The sequence below is a fragment of the Syngnathoides biaculeatus genome, chromosome 10 (genome assembly GCF_019802595.1).
Source record: "Syngnathoides biaculeatus isolate LvHL_M chromosome 10, ASM1980259v1, whole genome shotgun sequence".
In the NCBI taxonomy this organism is placed as follows: domain Eukaryota; kingdom Metazoa; phylum Chordata; class Actinopteri; order Syngnathiformes; family Syngnathidae; genus Syngnathoides; species Syngnathoides biaculeatus.
Window position 1 is genome coordinate 25,983,743 of NC_084649.1, and position 18,145 is coordinate 26,001,887.

Here is an 18,145-nt window from a genome sequence, read left to right on the forward strand (position 1 = left end):
TCAATGATGTAATGTTACAAAAAAATTGGATATTTTCAAGAAATATGTATATTTATAAATATAAGAATGATAAAAGTAGTATATTTTTTAGACAACCTTTAAACTAATTGTAATTTTATGAGAATTTTCACCAAAAATGTCATGTAGTTTGGGTTAAAAAAAAAAGTTTATTTTTTAAACAAGTCATATTTTTCAATTAAAATCCTCATCAAAAATGAATATTTTTATTATATTATTTTTACAATAAACTAGTATGATAATGAAACTAAATACTTTATATTTTGGTAGTTCAACATCAGATTAAAATGATTTTTGAAGGAGCATTAGCTTCACTGTATCCTTCCTTCACTACTCATGAAAATATAACTCCTCTTCCAATAATTCATCTTTACTCAGACTCAAAAATATATAAATTTATATTCACAATTACAACAATATTATTGAAAATATCCAACTTTACTCTTGTAATATTACAATACACGTTTTTTTTCTCAGCATTCAATAGAATTCGCGCTAATATTAATCTCGTATTGTAATTTTTCTTTCTTTCCTGCGTGCTCCAAATAATTTGTACCGATGCAGTTTAAGATAAAGAACATTTCATGTGGGCTATTGTTTTAGCCATTTTGCTGATGCTGTGCTGCTCAATACTGAGTGCTGTATCTCTGTATTATCTGTTAGTTGATGTTTTCTCTGTGTGTGCCCTTTGCGGCATTTAGTATTTATCCCATTTAGAAAGTTGCTACAATGCTTCTGAAAGAATAAAATTAGCAATATTTATGTCTGGCTGTCATGTTAAATCCACTCACGTGGATGGATGGTGGTATACACACATGCTCTAGCGGTGTGTCAATTGGTTGAAGCCAGTTGGCCCCCATCTTGGTACTCCCAAACGTGTGGAGAACGTGATTTACAGGTTAGATTATGGCGGGGTTTTTCCTCAAAAGTTTGGCATGTAGAATTAAAACTGGTCGTGTGATCTTGACATTTTTTTTTCAGTTCTGGTGACGTGAAGGATTTTTAATTCAACATTGTAAACCAAAAAAGGCTATGTGCAAAGGAAAGACGTAGAACACCGTGACTTAAAAAAAGCTTGCATATTATCTAGGGCCCGATTTCCGTGACGTTAACTTTTCCCAAAATACGTTGTGAAGCACTGTCATCATAACATGGCAAAAAATGAATTAAAAAAACCTCGGCATTTTTTGTCATAAAAACATTCAATTTTAAGTCAATCAGTTAGATACATTTTTTAAAATAAGGACTCATAGTGGGAAAATACATGCCAAACGCATTGTTGTCACTGCGACGTCCTATTTCAGACGGAAAATTGAAACTTGTTTCCTCGCATTTGTCAAAAATCAAATTCAACTTGCAGAGTTCTGTATTATGAAATTCATCACAAAATTTCACAGAAAATGTGTTTTCTTGCTTATCCACTGATGAAGTTTGGGAAAATATTTACATCGCTTGTTCACGAAAAACCGTTGGGCTCTAAAGGCAAAGCAGAGAGTGAACAGTGAACAACAACCGTAAACAAAACTTTGTTCAGGTGAATTAAGATCATCAGAAAATAAAAAACCTCACTAGAAACAAACCTAAACAGTGTCAAAATAAATATTTATAATTTACCTGTGGAATGTTTTCGAACAGCCACGAACTGGCGATTAACGCATGGTTGTTTTGGGAGTATCAAGATGGCGGATGGCTACTTCAGTTTTGGTGGCAATGAGCCATCCAGTCTTTTTTTTTTTTTTTTTTTTTAATTTTTATTTCAGATCAGTGATGTCTGGCTGTCATGTTAAATTCACTCACATGGACTGATGGTAACGTAAAGCGGAATACCGTTCCGCGTTCTTGCACATCGTTCGTCGTAACTTCACAATATGACTACCGGAAGTCTTCCACTGCGTCAGTCCGTCACGTGACTCGCCGCAGGTTTTTAGCAGTTGTCGGACTCTGTTCTTTTTGGCCGCTTAGCCCCACGCAGAGTTCACAATTGACGACTTGTCAAGAGCGGCTGAGGTGGGTGCATGATAATAATAATAATGATGATGATGACAATAAGCCGGCACACGCGAGAATGCCATATTTAGTCGTTCTTTTTGTAAACGTGAGTGACGTAGCGCAACGGACTGCGCGGTTTAAGCGAAATGGCTGCCAAGCTAATGCTAACACACTCGTAGCCTTGCGAAGGATAAACTCTTATAAACGATATTTGGCTCAGTAATAGGTTATATTATTGTAGTTTAACACCACGTGAATGTTGCGTTGTTAATAATGTCTCAATAAGTGGCGTTTCATTTCGGGATTTGCCGACGTGTTTGTAGCCTAAGCTACCGTTAGCGGGCCTTTCTTTTTCGCCCAGTGTTTGCGAGCAAGGCGAGCGGCCATTGATTGACGTGAGCAGATTTATTTTATTTTTTACCCCCTAATATTAACTTAAGCCTCACTGGAGCGACGCACTGTTCATTTCTAGTCCTGTCCACTTGTGTTGTACCGTGAAACAAGCAATGGTTTGTGTTTTTCTTTATAATTGCACATTAATTCAAAACCTACAATGTACCCCAAACTGAACCAAAAATACTTGGGTATTAGCCAAATCTGTCGCAGTAAATTTTCATTGCTTTTATTTTTTTGTCTCTGTATGTAATATTCATGTTCCTTTGAGCACAACTCATGACCCTTTTTTTAATCGTATTGATTTTATTACCGTACTGTAATTATTGCTTTATAAGTCATGGCCCAAAATGGCTAGTACAAAAAGCCTTATTGGTTACATAGTTTCGTATTTAATCCAAATTTACCACGTTGCGATAGATCATGTTAGGATTGTTGGGTCTTTATTCCAGGCGAGTTCATCACCCATGATGAATTAGTGTCCTCCTTTGTTCTGTATCCTTTGGCAAAGATGGGCAGCTTTACAAAGCAATATTATTTTCCCCAAAATATATAATCATATGGCCGCCACACAGGCACGCCTTTTGAGATTGGGTCTGACTGAAAACATGTCTGTCCCATTCTCTGTTTGGATTGCGTCACAGCACCAGTAAACACCCATTCATCCATCCATTTTCTGAGCCACTTATCCTCACGAGGGTCACGGGAGTGCTGGAGCCTATTCCAGCTAACATCGGGCGGGAGGCGGGGCATACACAGACAACAGTCACACTCCCAATCACACCCAGTGGCAATTTAGAGTCACTAATTAATGCTTTTTTTTTTTTTTTTTGTGAATGTGAGATATTGGTGTCCTTTTTTTATCGAGGTTACTTTTTGTACACGATATTATGGAAGTGGAACACTGTAGCAAGCGATGGCTAAGCGACATGTTTATATACAGCTGATCCAAATCTAAATTTTAAGTAAAAAGGCTCAGTTTTATTCTGGCAAGAACACAAAGATATGGTATTATGATGTCCGAACTGCCTCTCAATGTTTGCTAATGCTACTACGCTGGAATATGGCGCCCTGGAAGGAGCAGGGTGTATGGGTGACATCTTAGGGCGTGACAGAAAGGGCATGAAACGACACACACAAGTGCAAATAAATGCATTTTTCAGCTAAATCAGCAATGTTTGCCGAGATTTAGAACTTCATATAATTGTTTTGTCAATATTCTATCTCTAGAAAATGTGGAATGGACCAAGGCAAGGACCCAGGGGAAGATCTCCGTTTAGGTAAATGAACTTATGTGGCGTATATTTCTCATGATGTCTGACAGTTTTGCTGTTGTAATTTTGAGCATGGTGCCCAACTGCTCTACATTATATCACATGAAAATAAACACTAACCCATACAGGGGGTGTCCTTGATTCATAACATTTTACATTTCGAGGTTGCAAACGGCATGCGATTAACTGGTTTGTGTTAGTAACCGAGTGTGTTTTATTGTGACGCTTCACAGTATATTTTTATGCCGCTGTGCAAACTAGTTCATTGCACACTGGTCAAAACTCATGTCAGCACCTTAGGAAACCGAGGACCACGCCCCACCCTCCACTGTTTAGGAATTGATTGATTAATTTTTAAAAAATGCACTACTTTTAAAACTGAATGTAGGAGTGATAGTTGTGACGTTTATTGATTTTTCTCTCAACTGGTAAAATTCTGATTATTGAGGCATGGGCATCTTCCAAAGGTGGTTAGAAATATGATGCATATCAGACAGCTGCCAATCCAAGTACATTAACAGATGACGAGTCACTTGATGTATGCCACTCGCTCATATATACACACATTTTCTGCAAAATAGCACCAAAAAAAACATTGACAGACTGTAAATCTTAATCAGAGATTATCAATGTGCTTTGTTAGTATTATGTTCCATAAACGTAAATATTCAAGATCGTGGCCAGTGGATAAATGTGGTGGTTTACCCTACTTTAACCCTCTCTGGATCAAATGAAATTTTGCAGAGACTAAAATCTTGATACTTTCAGAAAATGACACTCTGGGCTTAAAATTTTCGATTATATTAAACCTGTTGCGAATTTGCAACCCCTGCCCGGAAAGGGTTAAATCAGACTATTATAATTTATTATCCATTGTTTACACAGCCAAATCAGATGTGCCTTTAATCATACACATAAATAAGAGTCAAAAAATGTGGTATTAAATTAATTGGACACTATACTGGACATGTAAATCCATCCTTAGATTGTTGCACTTGCCCAATTAATAACGGTCCACTTTATTACAGAGGTAATCACCACGGGGAAATGTTTGGCGCAAGAGATCATCCAATGCCTGGTTTTTGGGGTAGAGATGGGATGAACATGGGACCCATGGGCCAGAGGGGTCCGCTGGATCTACCCCCGATGGATGTAAGAAGAATGGAAGGTCCACCAATGTGGGGACGTGACGTGGATCCACGTGACATGCGTGGTAGGGATCAGGACAGAGATAATTTTAGATCTGGTCCCCCGGGTTCAGGTTTAGATTACAGAGGACGCTTTGATGGTCACCCCAGAGGCAATCTGATGAATTCACCAGGTTTCTCAGGACTTAATATGGGAGGAAGAGATGTGCCAGCACGGGAGCAAAACACCAGATTTATGGACATGAGGGACAGGGACACATTTCGGGATAATATGCCTCGCTTCAATAATCCCAACAAGGATGGGAGGAGAGGGTTTCCCATGGACAAAGTGGAACTCAATAACAACTTTGGGGACGTGCGGCCTCCAACGCGCATTGATGACAACAGTCGTTTCAACATGGACATGCCTCAACAAGAAAGGAGGATCATAGACACGGACAGACGAGGAGAACCACCTTTTAATCCAAGCGGTGGATTTCAGTCGGATATGGATTTCAGAAGTCACCCCGAACCTCCGGTTGATGTTCGAGCCAGGGAGCGTTCTCCTTTAAGATTTGAGAATGATGCCCCTCCGATGGACAGGATGAGAGCTGCCGTGCCTGCAGATAACATTGGATCACAAAGATCTGATTTCAAGGGTCCAGAAGAACAGTCTAGAAGGCGCGAGGGTGCAGAATCCAGTGGTAGTCCCCTTATGGACTATAGGCGTGGTGAAGAGATGACACTGGCAGAGGAATGGAAGAGCCGACAGAAGGATAAACCAGTTGTCACAGACAAAGGAAGAGAAGCTGCTTCGGAGTCCTCCTATACAGCAGGTTTTAGCAGAGATGTGACATGTCGAGATCCACCAGCATTTGTTGCGAGGGATAGACCGCCTGTTGACTTCCCGGGAAAAAATGTGCGCTTCCCTCGCGGCGATCACTTCGCCGAAATGGATCCCAATCCACTTTGTAGAAACTCCCCTCAAAGAACGCCTCTTCTTGCCACTCCGGGACGAGAAAATGTGAGTAAATGCTGGCTTGCAGAAAGAGAATCGGAGCAGAGCCGGAACAAATCAAAGCATGGGGAAAAGTACCACAAAGACCTGTCAACTCATGAGACCGTGGAGCACAGTGATAGTTTTAAAGGACTTAAAGATATTCCCCACAGTCAAGGACAGACTAGGGGTAAGTTGGCAGAGGTGGGAGATTTTCAAAGCAGGGATCAAGACTACAGAGACATTGATTACAGGACAGCCTCTGGAAGGATGTTTGAGTATAAACCAGGAGCTCTTCAGGGAACACCACTGATAGAGGAGTCCAAGCCAGCCGTGCCTCCACAATTCAGTGCATCTGGTTCTAAGGTAAGTCTGTTTTTCATTATTAAAATGAAATGACAATCCGATCCATGCAATGGACTGAATTCTAGATCCATTGTGCTCTTACCTCATGCCTGTATTATGGTCATAAACATATTTTTTTGGACACTTCTACAAAAGGATCAAGATTACAGGAGCGCATCTGTAGAGGGAAAGGTGTCCACAACATTATCCATAATTGGCATTCCAAAGACTGCTACAATGGAGCAGGTAATTCAACACTCGTGGCTTTTTTGGGATCAATGTGTCCGTTAGCCGAAATCACATGATTGAACATTTTACCTTATATTCGTTTGCAGATTCTTGATGCCTTTACAGTGCAAGACGGGATGCCACAACCGGGGATGAAGATTAAGAACGTCGTCCCAGGTAAAGACCGTGAGCTTGTGGGACTGTTTGGCGCACTCGATCGCTTACATGTCCCTCGATATGACGCTCTTTCGACATTCGCACCGCCGCACGCTTCTTTATTTATTCCTCATGGTTGCTTTTGTCTTTGGCCTGTCCGATCCTCAATCAGTTTCGAAGCGGGTCGGGGAGGGTTGTGGTCTGTAAAGCCCGTCATTCCATCGTTTGCCATGTCTGGGGGATGTTGGGCCACTGCCAGCAGTTGCAGAAACCACTGTAAAACTTCAATAGGAGTGCTTCGTGTGTGTGTGTGTGTGTGTGTGTGTTGTGTGTGTGTGTGTCTGTCCTTCAGAGACATTTTTGTAGGTCACTTTGTTAGACCTTTGATGAAAGTGAATGTTTTTGTAGACCTATTCGGTACTGTTTACAGATATGTTCTTTGTTTTGCCCAAATGTCACAAAAAGAAAAGAACTCAAATACCAGATTGCTCTGTAATCCATGGTGAACACAATTTACATGTTCACCGCTATCAAAATATCCCTTTAAAAGTGTTAAGGCTTTATCAAAGCGTTTGCTTCCAAACAGAGTCAGTTATTGGAAGATGGACTAGCATAAAACCTGTAAACATTTAATGTTCCAGAAAAGGTACAGTAATTTAGGTTGAAAGCTAAAGCTCCGCTGCAGAAGACTGTTCATTCATATCGATTTTTTTTTTTTTTATATATATTTTTTTTTTTACACGCTGCTGTCTTGTGTTATAGCGGGCTGCCTGTGGTTACTGGAACTGACTAACAAAAACCCATCTGTATTTCAAATGCTGTCCCCAGGTTACAGCTACGATACGGCCTATGTGGAGTTTTTAAACCTCGAGGATGCAGTCCACTTCATGGAGTCCAACAAGGTGGCCTATCCTCGTCACTCGACCAAGGCCGCCCCTCCCGACTGGATTTCGAGGGGTCGAGAGAGCACTTTGTAGATTTGGGGAGAAAGAGAACTGGGGAGCCAGCGGGCTTTGCTTTCCCATTTCTCGGGCTATAGAGATCAAGGAATCAGTCGTTACTGTTATTTAAACCCCCCCAAAAAATGATTCCCAAAATACTTAAGCTTATTTGTTCTCATCCCTCTTAAATAACTACAACTTTTAACAAGATACGGGTCAAGTCAAGTGGATTGTCAGAGCCCGAAATATTTGTTACTGGCGACCCTATATTCCTCGTGACATTTCTGACGGGGGAAGGTATTACAGCCAGCGCCCACAAAATGTTGAGCTCCTCTTATTTAGCGACCTGCAAATGAACATCTGATGTAGCAAATTTCAATACCTTTTAGGGGTTAAACCGACCAGTCGACATTTTCCAGTTTACCACTCCTCACTGGGAATATTGACTTGAAATCGATGAATCGAAAGGGACGCGTTCTTGCTTAAACAACACAGGCCGCCTCACTGAAATCAACGGTCGCTCAGAGCAGCAAACTAGTAGTAGCACTGTCTTTAACGTGTTGAAATATTTTGCATGAGTATCCTCAAGTTATAACAAAAGTACGAGTGCTATTATTAATGGCCATCTGAAAAGGCATCCGTAACATTACCCGTCAACGAATTCTCCAAATGACGGACATACTGAGGAAAGCAAAGACGGGTGCGGGTCCCTCAAAAACTTCTTGATTGTGAAAATGAACGTTTGTTGCCAACCACTAGTTGTTCGCTTATGCCTCTAGCTTTCCCTCCTTCCACCCCCCAACCCCCCGCACAACCCAGGACGAGAGGGAAAGCTAGCAAGTTTGTTTAAACAGAACAGCGCGCAAAGCGAGTTGACAACTGACACCTGGAAGAAAAATATCGACGGTGTCGTTGATTAATCGTCAACTTGACTATCATCGGCTTAGAGTCTTTGCTGGGGTGCTCACTCTGTTGATCGACACTGGTCTGAGAAGTGCATTTATCGTCCATAGAGTAAGGCGATTCCTTGCGGGAATTACATTGCAGTGGAGGTTTCTGGCCTAAGATTACACGTCCTCGGATTGATGAGCTATTGTCTGGGGTTGTTCGATTCCAGAACGAGTGTTCACTCTTGACTATTCAGCGATACAGAGTATTGAAACCACTGTTGCCTTCGGTACAGTAAATTTCAATGGACAGGATGACGGATAATGGTGAACGAAGACCTTTCTTTCTTTCTTTTTTTCTTTCTTCCTGACGCACTTGATGATTCGCCAATGTGTCAAACTGCCGCAGTTTAGTGTTATCTACTGGCAAATAAGACTTACTCGATGTCAGTTTGTGTTTTTGTTTTTATGCTCAAGTATCAGCATCTTATATTCGCAGCCTTCACGAATCCTTGATAGCTTGAAATAAGTCCGGTGTCGGTACGTATGGGTGAAGCAACCTGGGTCAATGCTGCTTGGGTTTTTCGTTACGGGTCTTTTTGAATGTTCACGATGCGGCTTGAAGACTCGACGTTGAACTGTGAAAGTGGTCTTGGAATAGCACATTGTCATTTCTGGTGTCCAGGGTTCTATTTCCTTATGATGATGTGCACAAATGTATTTCTTGGTGTCTTTGATAGACTACCTTATGAATCATGAGCACCAGGTGTTGATGGATTTTGTTTGACACAATCTGGTGAAATATTCCCTGAAGCAGCTGGTGACTGTTGGTTACTCTTGTGTTCAGTCTTTGGTTTTTGTGCAATCTTTGAATTGTTTTTCAAGACAAAGGTTTCTGATGGAAATGGTCCTCTGTGGAATTTGGCCTCTGTGTATTTCATCTTCTTTTCAGTGTATTGAACATGTTGGCACATGGGATGCGCTGGCTGGGACTCACTCAAAGACAATGGGGAAACACGAACTTTATTTCTTGGTTGTTTGGTACTGCTATCTTTCCAATTTATCTTTGTGTTCAGCACACACAACAATGTTTAGTTTGTAGTGTCAAAATCATTCGAGACACAAATAGTAATGTCAGACGTTTGGTTTGTTGTTAAATATATTAATTCACCTTGGGACTTGTTTTCAAACTAGTTTTTTTGGCCAATCTAAATTGCTGACACGCTAACTTGTTAAAGATTTACCACTAGGTTGTTTTCCTAAATTATCATTTCTTCCTGAGGTTTTGGCCGGGCTTTGTTTTTGGCATTTTGTTCGTGTCCTGTTGCCTGATAGCCCACATGAGAGTCAGATAAATTCATGGTAAAGGTGAACAGCATATTGATGAGCTAAAGCAAATTTCCGCTTTCTCTGTTCAAGAATTTGCTCCCTCTGTGACAACGGTTTTGGCTTTGGGGTTTTGGACTGATGGTTACCCGAATGTGCAATATGAAGAAGACAGCTTGAGGCTGTGATGGTTCGGCTCAATTGTCTGGCATATCGTAAAGGAGATGGCTCACTTTACTGAAACAGTTCATAGTATGATGACAATAAATCCATGAAGCCTTCGCTTGTACTTAGAGCAATACTTTAGTTTACTCGAGGGGGTGGGGAGGGCTCGTTGCCCGTTTCAAGGATGGTACTGGCTCTTGGATCAGTGTACCACCCTAAGTACCCCTGCCACATTGTCATTTCTGGTGTCCCTGGTCTTACATTGGGCATTAGATGCTTTTTGAAGTCTCTTCTTGATTGCATGCTTGTGCTCTTGTTGCAGGGTTCCCTCAAGATTGGCACTAGAACAGTTTCCATTAGCTACTCTCATCCAGATGACCTCAAAGGAAGTGTTGATGTATGTATTGTAGAGGCTGGAATGTATCATTTAGATTTAACCGGCCTTAAATGCTCACTTGTGGATATTTTCATTTTCGTGTGAATAAGGAATCCCACCCCACCCTGCCACCACCCCTGAAGTCTCAGTTGTCCAGACCCGATCAACCAACAGAAGAATTTGACTCCGACCGCAGGGGATCCACGCAGAAAGACTCCGGGGACACGCTGTGTCCCACCCAATGGCAGCGGAACTCTGACCTGACCCCCGAGGCCTGGCAGCAGCAGGTGGACCAGCAGGAAAACGAGACGCAATCAGAGTCCTGGGGCAACCAGAACACCCCTCACCACAATTCCCATCAGTCCAAATCTGTCTTCAAGGACAGTAAAAGTATGCACACTTCCAGCTGTCAAGCATTGGAATATAAAGTTCGTCATTGTTATTCCTCCTCTCTTGTGACTTTCTTGAACAGCCATGATCATAAAAAATATAAAGCCCACCACCACAATTGAGGCCATTCTCAAAGCCTTGGATCCGTTTGCTTATCTGGATGAGAGAAATGTTCGTCTAATCAAGGCCAAGACACCTGGAGCAAAGTGCTTCTGCTTTGTTGACATGGACTCGCATGAGGTACTTTTACGTATAAAATCGGCAGCTGTCGCATATTTTGTCACGTTTACTCTTTCGTATGTCTGGCAAGGCTTCCTTTTGTTTTGTAGCAAGTGACCCGCTTGGTTGACTTACTCCTGACCAAGCCCTACCCCCTTTATATTGACGGAGTGCGAGTGTATGCGGAAGTTGCAAAACCCCTAAAAAACCCGACGTAAGTCATATTTTGTGATTCATCAAACTGTGTTCAGCAGTCACTGTTATTTTATCTGCCTGTTGTAGTTTCAGAAGAGAGTTTGAGAAACCAAATAGCTCAACTCCGGGCTATCAGCCCACAGCCGGCATGATGGAGGTCAGTTGTTTTTTTTTTTTTTTTTTTTTTTTTAATTTATACTTATAGAAAGGATTGGCCCATTCTGATGCCTTCCCCCTCCCCACTGGCACGTCAGCAGCAGCAGCAGTTTTACCCTGAATCGCAACCCTTAATGCAGCCACCTCCTGGAACGCAAGGTGGGACGTCCTCACTTACTCGGACAGCCTGATTCTCAGTAGCCTTGAACGTGAAGCCACTTAAATAGTTTTGTGTTTTGCCACTAGCCGGTTTGCCGACTGACAGCAGTAATCCGCCCGTGTCAGGAGATGCCAGCACCAGCCAGGTATGTACATTAAGAGTGTTCTATGGCAAAACCGGGCACACTTTAAAGGGTACATTTCTCGGAACCCCTCCAGGAAATCGGCTACGATGCCAGTCAAGCTGCGGAGCCGTCCTACCAGGCGACTGAGGCTGAAGTGCCTGCGGCCACCGCCGATCAATCGTCTGGTAAGAACATCAGTGGCACATTCAACGTCGTCATCTAACAGTTTGTGCCCAGAATATACAGGAGTCACTCGTCCGGTGGTGTGGAATTAGCCCAGTATCAACTTCGTGGACATTAACTTTACCTCTGTGTGGCGAAACTAATCAATCTTAAAGTTGTAAGAATAGTTCTTTGAAGGCCTCTTACACCCTAAGAAAGAAAAACTAATTGAGCATTAGTTGATTGAATGCTATTTGTTCCCTTGAAATGTCACATAAGGACCATTGTAAATCAAGTGTAGGTTAGTGATAGTCTACGACGCGTTCCCGCTTGGTGTTACATCATTGCTGTCGGAATGGAACTCTTTTGTAAACAAAGGCAAAAATAAAGTTACGGTGGTTGATCAGTAAAATAAACGTTTCAGACTGTGTATCTTTGTCATGATTCCCTCAGATGCCGACACGCAAGATACGTCCAGCTATTTGTACGACGCCACATCAGGCTTCTACTACGACCCCGAGACCACCTTGTACTACGACCCTGGCTCCAGAGTGAGTATACGTCACCATGGTAGGGATGCACAAAAACAACTCTTTTTACAAACAAGTACTTGCATTTGAGTTCTCACTGATACTTGATAATGCCATTATGTCTTGCAATCATGATGAATATGTATTTTAATTTAAGTAGTTTCCTGGAGACTTCAATACAACAGCTGCCTCAGCGGCGTTCATCTGTTTAGCAGAAAATAATTAGCAATTTTTAAAGTAACTCCATATATCTGACATATAGGTCTAAAGTATTATTTTTTCCACACTTTTACATTTCATGTCTTTACTCTAATGCAAGAAGTGTATTTTATTTGGCCAAAAAGCATTTGGTCTGTCAGTGGGTTCCATCAATATTCAAGTCATTATCATTGTTTATGATTTTTCCCACGCAAGTTTTGAGAAATCGTTTTCCGATCCCATTTGCATTGAACTGCAATGAAACAAGTGTATTTATTTCTTGTTGGCTTCCCTCTGAAGGCTTAAAATTGATCATTTTTTTTTTTCAAAACGGGACTTTGACCACTGATGTTCCAGCACGAGGGACATGTAGCCATGTAAAATCAAGGCCCCATACAAAAAATATAGCTGATGTGGGGGGGATGTTATTAATCAAATTATATCAAAACGGCGGGACTGTGAAAGTGATATAGGAGTAGAGGAATATTTATGTATTTTCACAAGTACACACCTCGAGTGTTGACAGTAAAATCTCATCACGGTGTGTCATGTGTTTGTCCATAGTACTTTTACAACGCTCAGAACCAAGAGTACCTGTACTGGGACGCGGCAACGAAGGCATACGTCCCGGTGCCCAGAGGCAACCAGGGGCACCAGTCTGTCGTCATGACTCCCGGGGACCAAGCCATTCTCTCCAACCCGGCGGCCGACGCGCCTCTGGACATGAAAAGACCCTCAGAGCCTCCACTACCCAGCACGCAAGCGCCCGCCTCTGCCGACAACCACGAAACGCCGTCCCCCGAGAAGAAGGACGACGACGACTCGCCGAGAAAGGACGAGAAGCCAAAAAGTCTTGCCGCTGTCAAGGTTGTTTATAAAAATATCGACACGGAGGAGGAAATATGAGGCGCTCAACCAATGTCGGTTATTGTACAGATCATGAAGGATATGGAGCGCTGGGCCAAGATCCAGAACCGGCAAAAGGACTGTGTGCGTTGCCCGTCGCCGGTGCTGAAGAGCGGGACCGACGACGACAGAAGCAATCAAAGACGGCGGACGCCGGGTTTGCCGTGTTTGAGAGGAAGGTCAGGAGAAGGCGCGACCGGCGGGTATTACGTCTCGTTAATTTCAACTCAGTTGTGAGGTTGTGTGCCCACAGAATTCGGGCACTGAGGATCTCTTCAAGAAGCCTCTTGCGCCAGCGAAAAAAGACGAAAAGCCAAAGGTAAGGACGATGTTACACCAATTCCCTGTTCAGCGTGGGAGTGACATCGTTTGAGCCTCAAATAAGCCCTCCCGGGCCTTCCAATTCATGAAAACACACCATAATTGTGTTTGAATGCAACAAAACATTTGCAAGCATCTTTAGTCATTGATTATACTCTGTGCCTTGAATTGAAATGCATTATCCTTTTTTTTTTTTTTTTTAATTTTATTTTGTTTATTTCATTGCATGACTCAGCTATCACAAATAGTTGGGAACTGAGCAGATGGTGCGGCGTTTGCTGCTGCCTTGTTGACTGGGACAAACAATGGCCTTAAACATCTACATTTTTTCCATTGTTTGACATGTTATGGAGGAAGTCGGTGACTCCTAATTAGTTTTATATATATAATTTTTTTTTTCTTTTATTTAAAAGTATTGAAATTAAGCAAAATAATAAATATACTAACAACATGAATTGAAAGTAATTGATAGATTAAAATGATTGTTAGTTACAGTCCCGCCGGACACTTAATAATAATTAAACATCATAAATATAAATACCAACGTTGAATCAAACAATTTTGTTTTGAAAAAAAATGTTCACTAACATTATTCTGTCGTATGATGTAAAAAGCTGTCAACGGGTTAATGAAAATTTGCAGACCTTTTAACAGCAGCAACACATGGGAAGACCAGACAAGAATTTCGGGCATTGCATTCTCTCTCTCTTTTTTTTTTTTTTTTTTTAAGGAAGAAAACAATATTAAAATGACAAAAGTTGTGGAGGAGTGCATTCCGCTTGCCCCCTTCCAGCTGACATCAGATTGCAACAGACCATGGTCGTACACTGTACCCTTTAAAAAAAGGAAAATCTGCAATACAGCTCGATAAGCCACACAATAGCAAGGAGGATTCGCTTTATATTCTGGATTCCCCCCACGCGCGAGTCAGCACACGGCTTTAACGGGGGTCTTATTGTGTCGTCAGCGGCCGATGGGCTCCTTGGGCATGCTGGCGTCAGACTACGCCGCCGGAAGCGACGAGGAAGTGGAGGAGGAAAAAGAGGAAGTGGTACACAGCGCCCAGGTTAGCAAAGCGCCGTCTGAAGTGCGAGAGGACAAGCTAACGGACTGGAAGAAGATGGCCTGCTTGCTGTGCAGGAGGCAGTTCCCCAACAAGGACGCGCTCATCCGCCACCAGCAGCTGTCAGACCTGCACAAAGTAGTCATGCCTTCTAGCACCGCTGACGCTGAGCCACGGTAGACGCGTGCTGTCCTTTTAAGACCTGTTTGTGCTCTCAGCAAAACATGGAGATCCACTTGAAGATCAAGAGGTCCAAGAAAGAACTGGAGGCGCTGGAGCACCAGGAGAAAGAAGTGAGTGAATTGGAGCAGATTCTTAATACATCGGGCAAGTGGCGAGCACGTCTGCATCGCGTGGAGCTTACGTGGCTTTTTCTCAATGTTTCTCCCATCACAGCTGAGCGTCAAGGAAGTCCGAAGGTCGCCAGAACCGAAGAGGAGAAAACCCCATCAGCAGCATAACAGCTGGGCTGGAGGATCCAGGTAGCACTTTTCTAACGCATCCTCAATCATGTCGCTCGTTATTGGCGGTTTTTCGGAATCATTCCCTAATCACTACGCGGGGTTTCTTAATCCCGTGTGTCCTCGTGGTGTGCCAACACGGACATTTACTGTGTATTCGTCCATTGGAATCAGTTTACTGCCACCGACAAATATATTCACGAAATGGGTCAAATTCCGATTTGTTCCCACAACCCTGTAGACTGTTGCGTTGCGTCACTTTGCATTTAAGATCAGCAGTTTTGAAGATGATGATGATGATGATGCAGTGAGTCTGCCCGTCACATCAATATGAAGGAAAGAAACACGACAGAAGTCGGACAAGTTAAGGACCTCACGCGTGAACGGAGGATGGATTATGTATTGTATTAACATAAATAGAAGAAAATGTCGCCATCATCAGAAAACATGACAACTTGGGTGGATGATGAACACCATATAATAAAAAAAAAATGTTCATCTTGAGCCTTGCAGTGAGTCAGTTTTGCTCATGGTGTGTTCCTTTGTTTTATGTATAATTCTATAATATCTATATATAGAGAGCTCGTGCAACTACGTCATAAAATCATGTGATTTTTGTTTACCTCGCCGTATTGCCAGTCTAGCAAAGCATTGTTCAATGCTAAGTCGATTGGAGACGACACGAAAATACGTCTTATAGCACGACGCCCGGAGTTTTGTCCGATACCGTTAGACATTGGAAACGTTTGATAAATTCCGCATAGAGGACCCGCATTTAATGCCGATAAGAAATTGGACCGTTGACCCGCTTGCGCTTGTCTTGGCCGACTGGATCTGCACGTGGATCTGGTGAGGAAGTCGTCGAGATTTACACGGAAGAGTTTGAAAGCGTAGAAAAGTCTGGATGCATGCAAATACTTCGTCGCTGGATCTGTTCCCAATCAGGAATAAATCCCACATAGTGGTGGAGCCACTCAGATTGTTTCAATATTTCAATAAATGACCACTGGTTTTACATAAATTCGCATTCATGAACTGTGATTGGAGGGGGGGGGGGGGCGAGTCAGCTCCTATATAAACGCAGTGTGTTGCGGCCACATTCAAACGTAAACCTTTGTGGGACCGACGGGTTTATTTCCTTTTTTTTTTTTTTTTTTTTTTTAGATGCGCATTGGACTCCTTTGAGAATGCATATTAGACAAAAAAAAAAAAAATGTCTGTCGGGGAGAGGGTTACCGAAGTTTAACGTGTGGCTTCAACACGCTTCCGTTTACGTTGGAGTGACTCCCTTTCATTTATTTATTTATTTTTAAACGTATTTTTCTCAAATGAGCCAAGTTGGCATCATAAATACTTCTTGGTAATTTGAGATGGAGAAGAATAATTCCTACCTGAAATGAAGCGATTGCTACACAGGCACGTGTGTATTTTGTTTGGGTACCATCCATCACGTTTAATTGCCGAAATCCATCCATCTTTTCCGCTGGTATTCCATCAAATGATCTCTTTGAACTTCTGCCTCGTCTGCTGCGCCAACCGCCAGCACAACAGGTCTCGGGCGTTGCGAATATTCTGCTCCGGTTCGGTGTCCCCCGCACTTTTTGACCGGCGGTATGGCGCCATCACGTGCACGAGCTCTAAAGTGCCAGACAAGTTGTGACGTTAGTTTCACTCAACAGCAGAGGGCGATATCGCCCCACATGCCCCCTCCCCCCTTTTTTATTAATTATCCTGTTTGTCTTATTCCACAAACGCAATTAATCAGCATACTGTGTTTTGCCTCATGCTGACGCATAATAAAATGTATTTTTTGCTTTTAAAATGTTTTAAGTTTGGTTCCGGTCTTAACAGTTGTCCTAATGTGTCTCTCTGTCCTTAGGGAGATCCATAAAGTCGGTGACAGACCCGGTTTAGGCTCAGAACCTCCACCTGTACGTCTGTTCCCTTTTCGTTTTCTTGACTGTTTATCCTTATTTATGGAAATTTCATAAACACTCCCCTCCCCCACAGAGACGCCAGAAGAAAGATCACGTCGCTTGGGACCACGCCACCTACAAGCAGGCAGTGCGCAAGGCCATGTTTGCGCGCTTTAAGGAGCTGGAGTGACCCCTCCTCGAACTTCCGTCCCTCGCCCAAATCTGTCACATATTGTGAACACGTGGCCCTAAAAAAAAAAAAAAGGGGGGGGGGGGATGAAGACAGCGATGGATGTTGTACCAGCATTTTTCCCGCAGGCCATGTCCGTCGAACTTGACGCGCACCGCCGGCGTGTCCGGCTTGTAATTATGAACCCCCCCACACCCCCCCCACCCCACAGACTCACGGTTAAAGTTTGTTTTAAAGCTTCAACTTTATTTCCTTTCCTCGTTTTATGTGTGGATGCAGTATTATATGCACATTTTTTTCTACATAAAAACTCTGACCTCAACTTTGGTACACATTTTTTTTGTTTTTCTCATGAAAAATGTATTTTAACAAAAAGTTGAGCAGTAGCCTGCGTGCTCTCTCCATCACTACGCAAACGTGAAAAAATTGATACGGCAGTAAAAGCGTGTTGATGTACTGGACTCGTATCGTATAGGCGGCGTTTATGAACTCACAAAGATGAAAAAGGAGGAAGCTCTCTCACGTTTGGTTAAAATTCTGCTGAGTCCAATGAAACCTTTACGACGATCTAAATGTTTTGGGGCTGCTTTCCCGGATCGAAATGATCTTTTCACAATGGGGGGCACCTCACAAGAATTTGTCTTCCAGACACGAGTCCTGTTTTGCAGTACACTCGCCTCACCACAAGCCAGCAGCACTTATCCAATATTTGTTCTGGGAGCATTTTTTTTTTTTTTTTTTTTTTTTTCTTCGAAACATGGGAGCATTTGCAAGAAAATTGCCCAAACCTTCGATAGCTTCCCCACCCTCGTTTTAAGCCATCCTGTTCAAATTCTATTCACAAAGTGGCTTGTACGCTGCAGGAGACGCCAAGTCTCGACTCTGACCTTTACGAGTGTGAATCGTGTTGCGCCTTGGAGGATTGCAACAAA

At 42.6% G+C, this 18,145-nt stretch overlaps 1 protein-coding gene and 1 long non-coding RNA gene across 4 annotated transcripts in view; one reads left to right on the forward strand and one right to left on the reverse strand.

The window, feature by feature from the left end:
* The first annotated feature begins 1,881 nt into the window (after positions 1 to 1,881).
* On the forward strand, positions 1,882 to 17,535 carry rbm6 (RNA binding motif protein 6). The gene is given in 24 exon segments (XM_061832224.1): positions 1,882 to 2,025; positions 3,631 to 3,680; positions 4,703 to 6,164; positions 6,300 to 6,389; positions 6,479 to 6,548; positions 7,356 to 7,429; positions 10,169 to 10,243; positions 10,333 to 10,612; positions 10,695 to 10,852; positions 10,942 to 11,045; positions 11,114 to 11,183; positions 11,281 to 11,341; positions 11,429 to 11,487; positions 11,561 to 11,651; positions 12,082 to 12,179; positions 12,921 to 13,223; positions 13,293 to 13,389; positions 13,392 to 13,441; positions 13,516 to 13,581; positions 14,551 to 14,784; positions 14,865 to 14,939; positions 15,043 to 15,128; positions 16,987 to 17,038; positions 17,118 to 17,535. Coding segments are annotated over 23 exon segments (3,798 nt in total). The 5' UTR covers positions 1,882 to 2,025; positions 3,631 to 3,633; the 3' UTR covers positions 17,214 to 17,535.
* LOC133507319 (uncharacterized) overlaps positions 16,271 to 18,145 on the reverse strand; it is a 46,194-nt gene continuing 44,319 nt past the window's right edge. For 2 of the 3 annotated variants that reach the window (XR_009796795.1, XR_009796791.1), the window contains one exon: positions 16,271 to 16,744. This is a non-coding gene — a long non-coding RNA (uncharacterized LOC133507319). The remainder of the gene's footprint in view (positions 16,745 to 18,145) is intronic. The other variant, XR_009796794.1, reaches the window with a different exon arrangement.